Raw genomic sequence first — 17,266 nt, forward strand, 5'->3', positions numbered from 1 at the left:
CGACCACGAATAGAAACATTGCTATTGCAGATTATAGTGTGGAACCCATGCAAGTAACTATTACTAATTCGCAGATTAGAACACGGACAAAAATATTTGTACTAAAGATCGTAGGTTCAACCCAGAACTCGCCTATGAAATGTCAACAACATTACAGTAAGTATTCCCACTGAAGATGGTTCGTGGATTCAAACTCACAACCTTCATGAACAGTGCTTTGCAAAGATTCACAGAGTTCGAATAATAATAATAACAATGCTATATACAAGGCTTAGGTTCGGATTCTAACGAGTAAACATTAAATGTAGACTCATTTTATAAACCAGGCTTTAAACTAATTTATTAAAATATATTTTAAAAAGTCAATTTAAAGGATGTATATTAAAATTAAAAGAAAAAATAAGATAATTTATAAAATATTAAAATTATTTACCGTTGATAAAGTAGTCTCAATGTTAATAAAATATGATAATTTAGGAGGAGAAGGCATGGAATTAAGTCATATATGAGATCAATAATGCCATAACATTACAGATATTGATTAAAGTAATTAATGAGACCTTATATGCTTAAGTGTACAAAATGGTTCAAAGTAATTAAAATCTTCTAATAGTTTCTCTACCAAATGGTTCCTAACTATTAATTAAAGAAATTAATGAACCTGAAACACTAAATCGATTAATTAAGATCTATTTTCGGAGATAATGAGACTTTCTAATAATTTCATTGCCTTTAAGACCTTTAAGAGAGAGATTCTTTTGATAAAATAATTATTTAGTAAAATATATTAAGGAATGATTATCATCACTAAATTCTTCCAAGAATTAACTCTTCAATATGTTAATATCTTATACGAGGAGTTAAAATTCAACGCTTTATCGTATAGTTTTATATTTTAACGCTCTTTTTATATAAAAATTAGCAGTTTTAATGATTGAAATTGTGCGAAAATATAGAAAGTACTTCTACCCCTGAGACTCTCAAATGTTTTTAGTCGAGGAATCCCAAAAGACCCTGAAATAGACACCGTTTTGGGAGTCGCGATCTACTAGTTGAGAAACTTATTCATAATAACGACACTTAGATCGCATTTAAAATCCTAAGTGTGTGCGTTATCTGAATACCTTATAAGGAGATTGTTCACGATATATAACATTTTTCCATAAATAAATTAACTAAAAAATAGTAAGAACAGCGAATAAAAATATGTACAAATATCAAAATTCAACTTCTAAATGCTTAATAGAGGATAAATTTCCACTTAATAGCTAAAAATTATTATCTACATATAAAAAATAAGATATAAATTATTTAAAATTAAACACAATAAAGCTGAATCATAAATATAATTTAAAAATTAAACCAATTAATGATTAAACGTACGCAGGCATTACATAAACAGATTAATTTAAGAGCAATGTAAACAAGATACCTAGCGATTGTTATTATGAAACAAATTATCAGAAATTAATATCATTGCTACTAAAGAAAGAAGAGAAAAGTGCGAAAAAAGAGAGAAAAACCGAAATTGGAGGTGAAACATCAAAGAGACAGAAGATCGCAAGAGGAATTCATTCAGTGTGTTTGTTCGAATTTCTGGGCCGTCACTCACTTCAGCAGCAGCAATAACCTCCCACCACTAGTCTGGTGGGCCTGTTTACAGCTGCTACCAGCATTAAGAACGCCAAATAATTGCCTGTCTGCAGCGACCAAGAATTGAAACTTAATATGGTATCTGTCAGCAGTCACAATCCGGCATTCCATAGGACTTGGTGATATGAGGTGTCGGGATTTCTCTTATTACTTTGCCATGAGACACAAACCTGTTCTCTAATGTTATTTAACGTGCCACGTCCCAAATGAGGCAATGGAACGGTCTGAACTAGCTCTTCGAAGATGAAGTTGCTCGGTTTTCTGTTAAATGACCAAAATAACCATCAATCAGAACGGTTTACTTGTGTGAAGTTGTAGCTGTTAATTAGTGAATGAAACCTTAAATTTCTTTTGTTACACGATCCAGCTGAAATGTAGCTTAAGTTTAACACACCGAATAAGCTTTGCAGGGGATGGCAATTAATAAATTCCTACAAGAATGAATAGACACGATGCTAAACATGCTGATTAAACTAAGGGTTTCTAAGCGTTAAAACCACTTTTGGTGTTAAAATATAGAAGAAAATTAACAAAATTACTAACAGGAGAAAGCTTCCTTTAATGAGAAAAATTGTTACAAGCAATCAATAAAATTGATTTTTTCATCAATAAAACTAATTGCAAACTCTTGCTACCAAGCTAATAGTATTCAGTTTCATTTTCTGTCAATAAAAGTAAAAATTAAAATAATTAACAAATAGAAGAAAATTTTCCTCAATGTTCAAAAAAATACAATTTCTAAGAATATTTTAAAAATTCTTCTTTCATAATTTTATTCATAATTAATGAGGAACTTGTCATTTTACTTCAATTAGATTTAAATAATGAGGAATTCGAGTATGTTAATGTATTCGTTCCTTCTTACATCTAAAAATTCTTTATTATTTTCTTTAATTAACGAAATATCTAAATTATCATTAAGCAAAAATTTACAAGTAATTACGTTTTAATAATAACATTCTTTGAATATTCAGAAATTATATCTTGAATAACAACAACTTGTAATGCCGTTGTAATAAATCATTTTAAGCTGTTGTTCTTACTTAAAAGAAGGAATTTTTATTTAAATATTTAAAAAACTGATTACTTTTTTAATAATATTTAAATACTCCAAGCCTAAAATCAAATTTCCTCACATCCTTTTTGGCTATTCAATTGACTGTAACTCACTAATTATATTTTATTAAAGCAAATTCCTCATTAAAAATATTACAAAATTAACCGTTTTTATCAAATATTTTAATAGAATTTTAATACTTTGAATGAAAAAAATCAATCAAATAATTGCATGAAATTATGAATACTGTAATGAAATAGACTTATTAATTTACAAAAAATTCGTTGGAAAAACCGTTGGAATGGTTTTAAATATGATCCAAAAGAAAAAAAAAGAAGGGAAATTGGCAAAATTAATTTGGAAAAGTTGGAAAAATTTTCTGTAAAAGAGTCGAGAAGAGTGGATTTCGGATAAGAACTTCCTTCTATTCTTAGCTTCAACATTATTTATTAGGAAGGGGAAAAGTAAAGTTCGATCTTTGCATAAAAAGATGCACATAAATTCAAGAAAATTCTCTTCAATTTAGCACAAAATACTAAAATTTTATGCAGTTTTTCCATCGTATACATTAGCTAAAGAAATTGTAAAAGTTTCCCTAAACAAAATTTATCTCCGAAAAACTTAAAAAAATGCAAAAAATGATGTCGTGAGTTAAAGTAAATGAAATATGAGATATATGATAGATTTTAAGACATAAAATTCGAAAACATTAAATGCCATAACCTTATTGCATTTATTTATTTTTTTTCAAGAAATTTCGCCAAATTTCATCTGAATTAAAAGTGGAAAGAGCGCGCGCGTGCGGAGTGTCTTTCATCCCCACTGCGTGCTCCCCCTTTTGTCAATTTTACTGAATTTCACGAATGAGAGAAAATTTTAATTAAAAGGTATTAAAATTTAAAGCTGCATTCAAACTTAACCAATTTACATATCAAATGCATTATTATTAATCCGCTAAATAATATTGAAGATAAAATTTTCTAAAACGGGGAGGGAGGAAAATGAATTTATATATATATATATATTTATTTTTATCGAGTAATTACAAAATTTAAATTAAATAAACCATCATTTTGATTTAGGAATGAGTTTTAATTAGTGGAAATCATGACGGAAAAGCCTCATTAAGAAGCCTTAATACACAGTTATTATTAAGCTAGTCGAGGAGACCAACTTCGACGTTATAATTATTTAAGACTTTACATAATTATTATTAAGAAAGGAATATTCTTAGATGCCGTCTGCTGTGAGCAGGAATATTTATTAAAAAAACAAAAAACTACGTTAGAATTATGCATGGAAACTATTAAGAAAGAGAATATTCAAACGAGTAAAACTGACTTGTGATAACAATTAGGAGTGAAGATGTTTAGAGAGAATATGATTATTTTCATTTAATATTCACTATTTGGGGAAAGAATATTGAAAGAAACTGTAAAAGAGAGATAATGTCCACAAATTATCAGGTGGAAAAACTATTCTAAAAAAGTAAAGAAAGAGAGGAAAAGATAAGAAATTAGAGTACAAACAGAGGAATATTCAGAGAAATCAGTAAAGAAAAGAATACTCAAAGCAAAGCAACTATAAAGAGAAAGAATATTTATTGAAATTGTTAAAGAAAAGACAACTAAAAATCATAAGTTAATAACTAAAGTTAAGACTACTAAAAATCATTCAGTAATTTCAATGAATATTCATTGAAATTACTGAAGGAAAGAATATTCGTGGAAGTATAAGAGAAAAGATTATTCAAAATAAAGTATATAAGTAGAGATAATATTCATAAAAATTGGTAGGGAATAGAATATTTAAAAGAAATTACAGAGAGAGAATCTACAGAAATTGCTTTAAAAAGGCAACTTAAACATGTCACTAAATAACAACATCAATGTGGAGACTGAAAGAAAAGACTATTCACAGAAACTTAAAATAATACAAATATTTGTAAAGATATTTACGGAAAAATAAAATAAATGATTACTATAGAAACTAATAATATCAAGAATATTCATAAAAAATATTAAAACGAAGGCTATTGAAAAGAAAGTATTATAGAGAAGATATTCATAGAAACATTCGAGGAATCATATTAATCCGCTATTTTTTCCCTTCAGAAAGCCTAAATGGCGTATAAAGTTACCATATGGAATCACGTAACAAACAGCGCTATTCGCTCTAACGATTCCTAGGAAAAAACTACCAAATTGGACAAAAGAAAACTAAAAACACATTTTGAAGAAATTTTAGGAAATCTTTTAGTATTTTTTTTTTCTATCTTTATTTTCGCTTTTTGCGCTTTACTTTACCAAGATAATCTTATGGTTGTCCTGCAGGAAGGAGGGCCTATCATCTTTTTAGAGCTTTAATAATGCTAAACCTAAAAAAAATTAAGATAAAAACACAGGGTCTACGAATATACAAACGATATAAAGATTTATTTACAGGAATATCCAGTATCGTGTTAGATAGGACGAATATAATTTCATGCTTTTTTAGATCGACTGTCGCTCAGAAGAAAAGAAAAAAGACCAGATATATATATATATATTAATATTCCCAAGCCATCAAATTTTGATAGACAGGACCAAAAGATGGTCAACATTGCAGAAAATCATCTTATAAAACTCATCTCTGTAGTGGAACAGGTGGGAGAAATCCCACAGGTAGAAGTGAAATATAGACGTGAGTAGACATATTGGAAATCAATAAAGTTCGCACGTAGCTTGTTTAATTTGCTAGCTTTACGCCCGAAAGGACGGGCAGCTTATTAAAAAGAGAATCCGTCACTATATATATGATTATATTCAAAATATTTTGTTCAACTATCAAAATTCCGCTTCCTCCTACTCCTGTATGTTTCGTTATGAACCTCACGTACTGTACCTAGTCACAAACCCAGTGATTTTTGTGGTTAGAGTTCGCAATTTTTTTCCATTTTTTTGGAATAATTTAAATTTTAAACTAAATAGGAAATCATATAATTACAGAATTTTTTATTTTAATTAATTTTTTCGCCCTTAAATTAGATAACATCTCTTAAAGAGGCAAATTTCAGATGATCATTAATTAGGTTGCTTCGAAAGTATTCTCTAATTATAATAGTTTTTAAACAAAATACTGTAATGTGATATTTTAATAAAAAAATTATTTTTTCTACAAGTTTTTCCTTAAAAAAGTTTTTAAAAACGTAAAAACCTTAACGAACGTTCAGCAATAGTAGAGAGATCTATAACAATAAATTACTTTAAAAAACTTATAAATTCTAAAATATTTCAAAATTATATCATAAAGCCTACTATAATTTAAAGCAAAACGCAGTAAATCAATTTTAAAAAACTATAATTAAAAACTCCCATCCTTCCGTAGATGCCCAAGATTCGGGTGATAAATTTCAAGAAAATGGAAATAAAATTAAATATATAACCTTAAAAAATTCTATATAAATATAAAATAAATATATATTTAAACGAATTTTCCTAAGAGTTTTTTGGTTTATTCAAACGAGATGTCTCATAAAAAACGAGATAAGTCAACATCAATGATATTACTCTCTATATACAGTATTTATATTTATATCAGTTGATATTGGTTGATAGATAATCGTTTATAAAAAGAAAGAAAGAAAGAAAGAAAGAAAGAAAAAAGGACGAATTAGTTGTAGTTCAAGATAAAACATAAGCCATTTAATATCATTTAGGACCTAGGATATAATCCTTAATCGTATTAATAATACAAAAGTAGAATTTAGATAGATCTAAACGGATATAATTCAATGTAATTTTTAAAAGTAATTAAATATAAAATGAAAGTATACATTTAATATTATAAAATCGAACTTCTAACATTCTTAATCTATGAATATTTTTTAAATATATTTGAATATTTTAGTTATACAGTTTAATATAAAATGTCAATAGTTCGTATGGCCGCCTCTCTTAACAGTAAATTTTTAAAGGTTAATTTGTATGAGAAATGTCGAATTTTTTGAAAGGAAAAAGTAAAAAATAAATCAAATTCTAAAAATTTATATTTTAACTTTAAATATAACATGATTTGTTTTATTGAGAAATTCTTATTAAAAGATGACTTAAAAAGTGAATATTCAAAATTATGTTATGTTGAAGAGCATTAATTAATTTGCATATATTACAATATACTTCATTTTATAAAAGATAAAGTAAATGTCAACAGAAATTTACGGCCCCAAGTCATAGAAGAGCCTCAAAATATAGTATTTTACGTAAAAAAAATTCGAAAGTAACATAAATTAAATTAGTGTCTTGCCCCTGTACATCGTACTTTCCTGCTAGCGGTAGAATCTAACTCCATTCAGGAAAAAATTTTTGAATTGAAATAACGTGACTTCCGATCTACACCGGAAGTTAGTATATAGTTAATCAGCGCCTCTTACCCCAAAGCTATCCATATCTGGTTTCAGCTTTCATCTCCCTAACTCACTTCTCGAGATTAAGAAAGGACAGACAAACAGACAGACGACAGTGGGAATTTATAGGTCTACAATTTTTCAAATTGTAGCCCAAATAGCTTTTTGATAGTGATAACATTATTCTTTCTTATATTTTTATGGTTTCAGACAGGGGTGAGGCATCTCATCTCGTTTTTCTGTTTTATATTTGAGAAATGAAAGGCGTCACCCTTCATTCTCATATTTGTAACTAGCTTGGACCAAACCTCTCATTTCTCAACCTCAGATAATAAATTTATGACAAATTACTTTTCAGATTTTATGACAAATTTCAGTTTCTATATTGCATTTAGATCATTTAAAAAAANATACTTTGTTAACTTAACTGCTAAAGACTTAAATAATTATAAATTTTATAATTATTTAATGATAAAACCTATGAAAGAAGTGCATAGTTTTACATCATTTTCGATCTTCCAGGCGTCGATTTATAGATTAAATATCTAAATAATAAATTACATATATTGTTTAAATATCCGAGATTATGTCAATTAACAAATTAATAAATTATTATTATTGTTATTTTAATTAATGCAAATTAATTAAAAGATTTTAAGCTGCGGTATAGCACTCGAAATAGAACCAAAACAGTTTTTCTGATTAAGAAAATTGTAATAATTATTAAGCTTAAGTAGAAAAAATTACTAAATTTATACAAAAAATTGTTTTTAACTTATTTTTAATAGTTTTCTCAAGAATTTTACCAAATTTTTGAGAAAACTGGAGCAAAATGACGATTAAAGGCAACGAATTTGTGTAACATTCACTAATCATGCTTTAAAAGTCTTGCTAAACTAGAAATTCTCTTTACAGATTATTATTATTATTATTATATATAATCTATCAATATATTTAGAAATTTCTAGGAAACGAAAATGACATCGCAATATACAAACATTAATTAAGTTTTAATCATAATTAATATTAACAAAGCATCGGGGGAACATAATTTATCATCGTAACTTTTTAAATGAAGATTTATTTTACGCTGTCATATCATTTTAAACCGACCAATTACATACTTTTATTTAATCCGTGGATTTGTAAAAATGTTACAATTGGGAAAATTCCGAATGCCAAAAATACATAAATCAAACAAAATATCAAAACTCATCGCAACACCGCATGAATCCCAATGGGTCCTCTGATACAGCAATGCGTGTTTAATGAACATTTAATTATGTAAGAGCTTTAATTAGAAAGCATGCTTTTCCTCCCCCCGACCTCTAATTAACAGAGTACTACCACCGTCCCCCCTTCGCATTCTACGATTTTGACCCCTCTTCCCGCTCTCTTGTATACATGATTCATGTTGTTTAGGAAGGAGGAGAGGAGATCAAAGTAGATGTAATCTTTGTCTTGAATATTTGATTCGCGTATGAGAAGATATTTTATTTTTCTGTTTATTTAATTTTATGTATTTTTATTAATTTTTCAAATGTATTATATGTATATTTATATATATGGAAAATTAGAAGAGATTAAAAATCCTGCGACCTTTCCTCTCTCTCTGCGAAGAATTCAAAACAGTCACTCACTACGAGCTATAAAATTAATAAATTTTATTAAAGAAAAACTTATTTTACAAAGTAAATAAACATTTCTTATTCTAAACGTAAAAATATTTCAAATTTCCTCTATGCATGACTAATGGATTCCACGAATTAATCATCATAAATGGATCACGATTCCTGATCAAGTATGTCCATTTTTCTTTCATTTTATTAGCGAAACGGAACAAAGATTAAACTCATATCCATGCTGATATTAAAGAGTAGACTAATATTAAAGAGAGAAAGAAGGGGAAAATGGTAGAAACGTGTTGAATAAATATTTATGTTTACAAGCTCCAACCAATAAGCCTGTCTTATTGGAATCAGCCAGCAAAAGAAATTATTGATAATCCTGCTATACAATTTCTCCCACGAAAAGCTTTTATATAAATATTGCCTACTTAATTTTCCTTAAAAATTATGATAATTTAAATCATTGATAAATGATATAAAATAAATTAAAATTAAGAAAATTTTATTAATGCCTTTCTTTAGAGGAAACGTGAGAAATAAACTTCTCATACAGTTAAAAATGAAGAATATGGAAAAAATGACTTTATGATATTTAATTTTGATTATAGCCTCGCTTTAGGAAGTCAAAACAATGATAGCTATTTTACAAGTATTTGCATCGGAAAAAACAGAAATGGGAAGAAGCAATGATGGATCCTAAATGGATAATTCCTAGGATCTAGGAATCCTGGATTAGGATTAATTATACTAATTAATTTCTTATTACTACACAAAAAATTATAGCAAATCGTGTAAAAGGTATGTAAAAATACTGTAAAAACAAATTTTGCTTTAAAACGATCAAGAATATTGGTTTTTGTTCAAATAGACATAATCATGTGCAAGTTTTAATGCTCTTCAATTAGTTTAGATGTTGACCAAAGACGTTTCTAAGCTGATGTGTGAAATACTAAAGTGTTTAATGTACGAATGTCTTGCACATGATTATGTTAAACATTTAATAAGATATTCATAAAGAAGAAAGCTTTAATGTCTTACAAATTAGCTGTAAAACATCTTTGCTCAATATCTAAGCTAATTGAAAAGCATTCAAACTCGCTTCTTAATTAATGAATATCTTGCATATGATTATGCTAAACTGAACACTGAACAAATTTGTCTTTAAAGTAAAATTAATTCAATATTCCTTCGACTTTCAACATCTTTGTTAAACTTCAAGAGCATTGAATATTTTTTCCAACGTCCATGCCAACAATCTGCTTTAAGCATAAAGCAAAACTCAGCAAACTTAGCTGACAAGTGAATCGAAAATATGTAAAGATTTAAGCAATATTCTTCACTCTCCTAAACAAAAAAAAAAGATTAAAATTAAACATCTTTACGCCATTTTTTTATTTTAGTTCTAAACTTCTGATAGATTCTTAGCCATAAATTTCTTTAGTTCGTACCGAAGCCTTTCATTTATGGCGTTATTGGATCACTAAATTTCCTAATACTCTGCACTGATACTTAGGTGAGTATATGCAATAAATATTTTAAAAAATTACTCTTAACAATATATTGAAAGGGACAATGGATTTTGTTAGGAATATAAAAAGAAAACAGAAAAAAATATACTAGATTTTCGAGGCCGATAAAAGATTTAAAAATAAGATACGATGCTATAATTCTATCGATTTCGCTCCCATTATTTGCAAAATGAAACGAATTTTTCTTAATTTGAATCCTTTAAAAGATTGAAGTATCAATTTTTCGATAACTTAGACAGAAGAAAAGACGAGGAAATCATGATAGATAAAGATGAATAAGCAGAATGTAAGCCTATAGAAACGCGAAAGGAAACAGAAAGAATACATAATTACGAGAGAGAGGAATAAAGAAAAATGATGATGAAAACATGGAAAGTTTAGTGAAAATCTTGGACAAGAAACGATAAAAAAAAGGCTAAGAAATCAAGGGAATAACTAAGAAAAACATAAACATTAGTTAATTAAACAGAGTATAAAATTGCAAAATATGAAAAGTTTAGAGCGAGAAAATATTTAAAAAAATAATAAATTGAGAAAAAAAACCCAGGGCGGCCCAAAGTAACTAATTACTAATGTCAATTACTGTATTGTTTTATTCAAATATTGTACTTAGAAACTATAAAAACTCTTCAAAATGAGATCATTCTTGTTTAATATACAAATTACAACGCTTTGATGTACGAAATTTACGATTCATATTCACAAATGTACTGTACCCGGAATACATACAAAAAATACAATTAACTGACTTTTGAACCACCATGTATAATTAGAAAATGGTTTAAATATTAGTTTATTACACAGAAACAATATATTATTGGAAAAAAATATAACAAACAAACCTGAAAACTTGTAAAAGATCAATTAGAAAATGAATAATTAGAAAAAACACAACAGAAACACGCTTAAATATTGATTATAAAACGAATAATACATAAACGGGTAAACATGGAGAAGAAAGAGAAAATTTAATGAAAAACTGAACAAAACCTTGATTAAAGTGTAATAAAGTGAGAGAAAATATAATTCAACCTTCAAATACTCGTAGAGATCTTAAATATAAAGAAAACCAAACATCAGAGGCCATATTTAACAAGTAATACGAGTAAGTCACTTGGCGCGGTGTGTGTGCACTTAACAAGTTTTTCAGATGCTGACCGTTAAACAAGCAGCGAAGGGCACGCACTGGAAGAAGAAAGAGAAAAAACAAAAATATTTGTAATCACAAAAATCACCAATTAGACTAACAGTAACACTAATTAAAGGCATATTAAGTAGGGAACGTGTTGCGTGAAAAATAATCGTAAATGGAAAGCGAGACACCTGCACGACAAAACGTACTACGTGACGTGATTTGATGAAACGGTCTCTTTGTTGTTACGGACCAGAGACTTCTGTTACGTTACAGACAGAAAACACAGTCGACCAGGGTTTAGTACATAAAGGGAATGAAAAAGGAAAAATCTGATCTACGCACTGCTCTTTCTAATTATTAGCATAAAGAATATTTTAATTACTAAGATAATTGGTTATTTTATATTCTTAACGGGTGGTTAACGTTCGGCGATAATTCAAATCCTTTTCGTATAACGTTTAAATAATTAATTTTTCTTCTTTTTTCTTCTTAATTTTTGCTTCGATATAATGAAAAAAGAAGCACTGTAAGATTCCCGGTATTAAAACGTTATAAAAATATAATTAACAGGTTCGAAAGATGCTCTTGAAAATTGCTAATGCTTTTCGTTTAAATATTTAAATTAAGCGAGTAAATTTTGAGGAAATATGATAGGAAAAAGTGTGTTAAAATTCGAAAATATAAAATCAATTTAATAAGAATTTTAATCGATTTTTTCAAAAATCAAGGAAATTTATATAATGTTAATTACGTTAAAAGCGCGCAACACCGTGGATTAAGAATTAAGGCTAACTTTAAACCCAAAAGTCAGTTAACCACTGTAAAGACTAAATTTCTATCTTATTCAAATACTACAAACTTTGCCAAAATTTAACTGGTTATTTTAAAACCCGGAAACATTCAGAAATACGATTCTTTAAACGAAAAAACCCAATCTCAGAGCTTAAAAAAATTAATAAATTTAAAAAAACTAACGAAAACTGTGTAAAGAATTTAATTATTTTTTCTTTTTTTATCAAGAAAAGTCGCAAGTTTCAATTTATTTGCAAAATATTGCGAAATCTTATGAAAAGATTAGCTTATATCATAACAATCACAGTCAGGAGACTAACATTTTCTATAGCTTGAGGCATGTTCACTTATACAGCTAGAAAACGAAAATTAAAGTTTCGTTTATGGAATAAGAAAATAAGAAAAAAAGTAAAATAAAATAAACCACAAGAAAACTGTTTAAAATTCCAACAAATATTTGCTGAACGGTTAGAGAAGCATATTGCTTGTCATTTGTCAAGTTTTATTATTACTTTTTTTTTATTTTCCTGTTGTTGAATTTTTAAGGAAGAAAAGAGTTTAGAAGAAATAAGATTTATGCTTTCGAGAAGAATCTCTACATTAAAATTTCGATGATTTTCTCCCCCTTTCTTATACAAAAACCGAACACGCATTTATTTAATGTAATTACACTTACGGAGAAGGGCTATTCTTTCGAGAAAATGGGGAAATTTGTTTAAATTTTCTTATTAAACAGATTTTTAAAGTTATAGGAACAATTAATAATCAAACTTTTATCGAGAGATTAGTCAGAAATCCGTTCTGTTGACTCTTAAAAGGTTGAGAGATCCGTTACTCAGTTAACTTCGTTAAAATGGTTATAAAAATTCAGTATCGACGCGCACGAAATCGAAATTTTGCATTTTTGTAAAAAGGCAATTCAGTTAATGTAATGGAAATTAATTTTCAAAATTTTAACCGTTAGAAATTGAGTTTTTTGTCGATATCGCTTTATTGTTTATAATCACATTATCCAACTAGTAAATCGCGAGCGCTTTGAAGGTCACGAATCTATTCTTAGACGATGCCACGGGCTTTCGAGAAGATTGCAAATTAAAAAACAAGTTGAGAAATAACTAATTAGGAATATTTAATGAAGAATCCAATAGAATTTTTTCGCCTAAATTGTTTAAATCATTAAATTCGTTTTTGTTCATGAACTTCACTGGAATAATCTGATGGATGGTAATTGATAGCGATGTTAACATTATTAGAACGATTGTACAATAAATAACGTTTAGAATGTTTATTCAATTACAAACAATACAGAATTGCTGTTGGCAGATAAGAGTTCGTTTGCATCACAATTGCATCATTAAGTGATACAATTTGAGTAGATAGTGATGCATAGAATTTACAATCAACGAACCCTCGGTAATCATGTGATAAGATTTCAAAAATCGAAAACTCAAAGCATGTTGTAATTCTTTTCCTTTGAATTTATTCATTTGTTTATTTTTACTATCGATTTTATTATAAATAAAATCACGCGTAAATTAATCAAAGTGCATTTACTAGAAAGAAAATTTATGAAGATTTATTTTAATTCTTGAAAATTACATAAATAATCAGAAATCTTCAGGAATAATTGTATATTTTAGTTGGAAAAACTGTTTTTTATTCAGGACTGTATAGATATCCTGAACGTTAACAATTATATTCCTGAACTACTGAAATAAACCATTGTTCAGAATTCTTGAACATTAATCTAATCCACGTTAAATCATAAAATATACATGTAATCATTATTATACATCTCAAAATTTAATAACTATCAGTTAATAATGTAATAAAAAGTTGCAAGCCCTGAACAAATTTTCAGGATTCTATAACACTTATGAGTATGGAATCTTAAAATCCTGAAGAGCTGTTTCATCCACGAGAGATTTTTTTGTTGTAAAGATTAAATCTATGTTAAATGTTACATAATAATTGGTGTGTATATAAATATATATAAGTTACTACTAAAGATTTCATAAGAATTTGTAATATAGAAACTCGAACGTCCTAAACAGGAATTTTAAGATTTTATACCTTCAAACAGGTTATGGAATCTTGAAATTCCTGTTCAAGACTTTCAAGTTTCTATATTATTATTAATTATTGTGAAATCTCAAGATGTAAATTGTATATATATATATATACACTAGCTATTATATACGATTTAACAAAGATATATTTTAAAATCCTTTATGGATGAGTAACTTTTCAGATTTGCATGTTAAAAACGCTTTTAAGTAAAAAAGAAAAAAAAATCAAAAATTTTCTTGAGTTAAGATTAAATTAGTCTCGAAAAAATTTACCAAATCAAAATCTCATTCTAAATTTAAAGAAATCTTCAAACAAATGAAGATTTGTTTGTAAGAGAGGATACGAATGATTACAAAATCATCATCATTAATGTATCATATATCAATGTGCTTCAAGTATAATTTAGAGGCAGTTTATTCTTCGAAATCTCATTAAAATCAAGCAAGTTTCAAGTATAAATTATTAGGATTAATTATCTTCGAACTAAATTAACACATGACTATTAAAGATACATCTTCTAGATCACTAATGAGCTGGATAACTGAGTAGTTGCATTCAATAATATCACCTAACTGTATCCATAAAAATGCAAATTATTTGGAATAATTAAAAATAATTATAGTAATATGTAATTAAATTTAAAGCTTCAAAAATTGATTCTCTGAAATTATGCCACTTAAAATAGTTTCTAAGATAACAACGACCTTACCGAAATTTTGGAAAAATCAATATTTAAATGGTAGAACTATATGATGTAACTTGAGAAAATAAATGCCAAAATTATGCTTAAAACTCAATTTTTTCCTGTAAATTGTCTTAGATCCTGTCTATAAAGTGTAAAACAACAAAACTTTAAAATAAAAATTATTTAGTTCTCAGTTCTAACAAGAGATGGCACCAAACACTTAAGATAAACAGGTGAGTACTTTGTGGATGTTGTCTGCAAATTAGCATTTTTTCATTTTTAAAAATACAAAATAACTTTAAAAAAAATCTAACTTACACAGAGCAAATCCATTATTTAATTCGATACTTTTTATAAATCCTATAAATATTGTAAACCCAAAAGTCAGTTAACCACTGTAAAGACTAAATTTCTATCTTATTCAAATACTACAAACTTTGCCAAAATTTAACTGGCGAATACGGTTAGCTAACTTTCGGGCCACCATTGTAAAACTTTCGCAGTTTTCAACATACAAAACACGATTTTTTAGAGAAAGAATAAAAGCTATGACTTTCACAAACAGAAATCCAAAAAAATTGAAAAATTTTTTGTAAATTTTAAAAGAAAAATTAGAAGGCATAATATTAATTATCTCCTTTATGATAATCGATAACTTAATATGTTCACTAATTACCATTTAATACGATATAAAATCAAAGGAGGAGGAAAATCAATAGAGAAGCCATAGGATTCCAAAAATCCAAGAGAGTTTAAGATAACGGTAAGCTACAACAGAGCTAATTGTCGTTAATGAAGAGAAGAGAATCTTTTTGAAGAGAACGAATGAGACAAAGGGTGTAATTAACTGTAGTTTGGGTCGTCTAATTGCAGTCATTAGAAGCGATTCATTTGCACCTGTCTTGTATGTTACAAAGGATAACAAGATAAATTAGGATTAAACCTTTTGCTGAAAATAATACACACACATCCCTTCCTCTATTGGAAATGCTCCTATTCTTAGAAAAATTATTTGTTTAGTGTCTACGCTCGCATTAGTTATAATTGTGTTTTTGGAAGGAAATGGAGTTTTTTATGTATCCTTTCTGATATTTTTAGAAAGTTTTGTAGCCGTCCTAATTGAGTTGTTGTTATTTTTTTGGAGATAAAATAAACTAACGTTATAGAATTATGTTTTATTTTAATTCTAAAACAATTCAATCATCATGAATATCTCGCAAGAATAAAATTATTGCGAATGGATGCTTTAACCAATACGCTATTTTAAGAATCCTGCTAAGAATTTATTATAATGCTTGTTTTTAGAATTTATTATGCTAAAATTTATTAGTTACTGTAGTTCTGCCAAACAAGACTAAGAAAAGAATTAACAGGATAATGCAAACTATCGATTTGGATCTATGAATCCGTTCGAGATTAAGATTTTTACTTAAAAAACTAACGATTCATTCAAAAGAAATTATCAGCAATGGAACTGATAAATAAACGAGATAAAACGAGTTTCTTATAATCTAAAAATGAGCTTTCATTGTTTATAAACTCATTCGAATTGGAACTTTATCGTGGTGGTACACAATAAAGCTCCAGTTCAAAGGAGGATTTAAATTGAGCCTTATCCCAATAAAATAATTATAATTAAAGAAACAAACTTACCGAATATAATCTGTCTTGCACAGGATCATTCCCGCTTTTGTAAAACATGAACTTCCAATGTCCGCCAGTGTCGCCTGGCAACATGTGCATTTCAAGCAACCATTGTGCCAATACCGATCGAGTGCATGAAGAAGAAATCTGTCCATGATTTTTCCACCACATCCTGCGCAACAACGACCTCCTGTATTACTCGACGGAGGAAGATTCTGTTGCTGATGTGGTATCTGATGAGTTACCATATTACCACTCATGTTTCCACTCGGATGGTGTGATACCATCCCGATCATCCCGACCGAAGGGTCACCATGGCCCAAGGGCGGTTGGCCGCTGTGATTCATGTCTGGTTTATGTAAAAGTTCAAAATCAAAATGAACAGAAGGCTAACAGAGGCACCGATCCTGAGCGATGATCATTGCAATGTGATGATCAGATTACCTGAAAAAGAGCAGGAGAAAAAAAACTAATTTATTTCAAAGAATAGTTAATTTATAGAAAAAATAATAATAAACTTTATAAATTATCATATTTTAATAGATTTTTCCTCTTCTTTTTCATTTATATAAACAAATTTATGCAGTTTCTGATGAGTTTTGCGTAACTTTTTACGCATCAGCACTCGTGAATAGTGGATGCGAGTCAATAATAATTGAGTAGAAAAATATAAAAATATGTTCTTTAAA

At 27.9% G+C, this 17,266-nt stretch overlaps 1 protein-coding gene across 1 annotated transcript in view; it reads right to left on the bottom strand.

Moving 5' to 3' along the window:
- The window catches only part of LOC111628743 (LIM domain transcription factor LMO4-like), a 32,720-nt gene extending 15,701 nt beyond the window's left edge, over positions 1-17,019 (bottom strand). Inside the window, exon 1 of the mRNA XM_023372585.1 lies at positions 16,587-17,019. Within this exon, the coding sequence (XP_023228353.1) occupies positions 16,587-16,924 (338 nt within the window). The 5' untranslated portion in view covers positions 16,925-17,019. The remainder of the gene's footprint in view (positions 1-16,586) is intronic.
- Between the last annotated feature and the right edge of the window lie 247 nt (positions 17,020-17,266).

This window comes from Centruroides sculpturatus, unplaced genomic scaffold (genome assembly GCF_000671375.1).
Source record: "Centruroides sculpturatus isolate CEXI.00-Female unplaced genomic scaffold, Cexi_2.0 scaffold453, whole genome shotgun sequence".
Taxonomy (NCBI): domain Eukaryota; kingdom Metazoa; phylum Arthropoda; class Arachnida; order Scorpiones; family Buthidae; genus Centruroides; species Centruroides sculpturatus.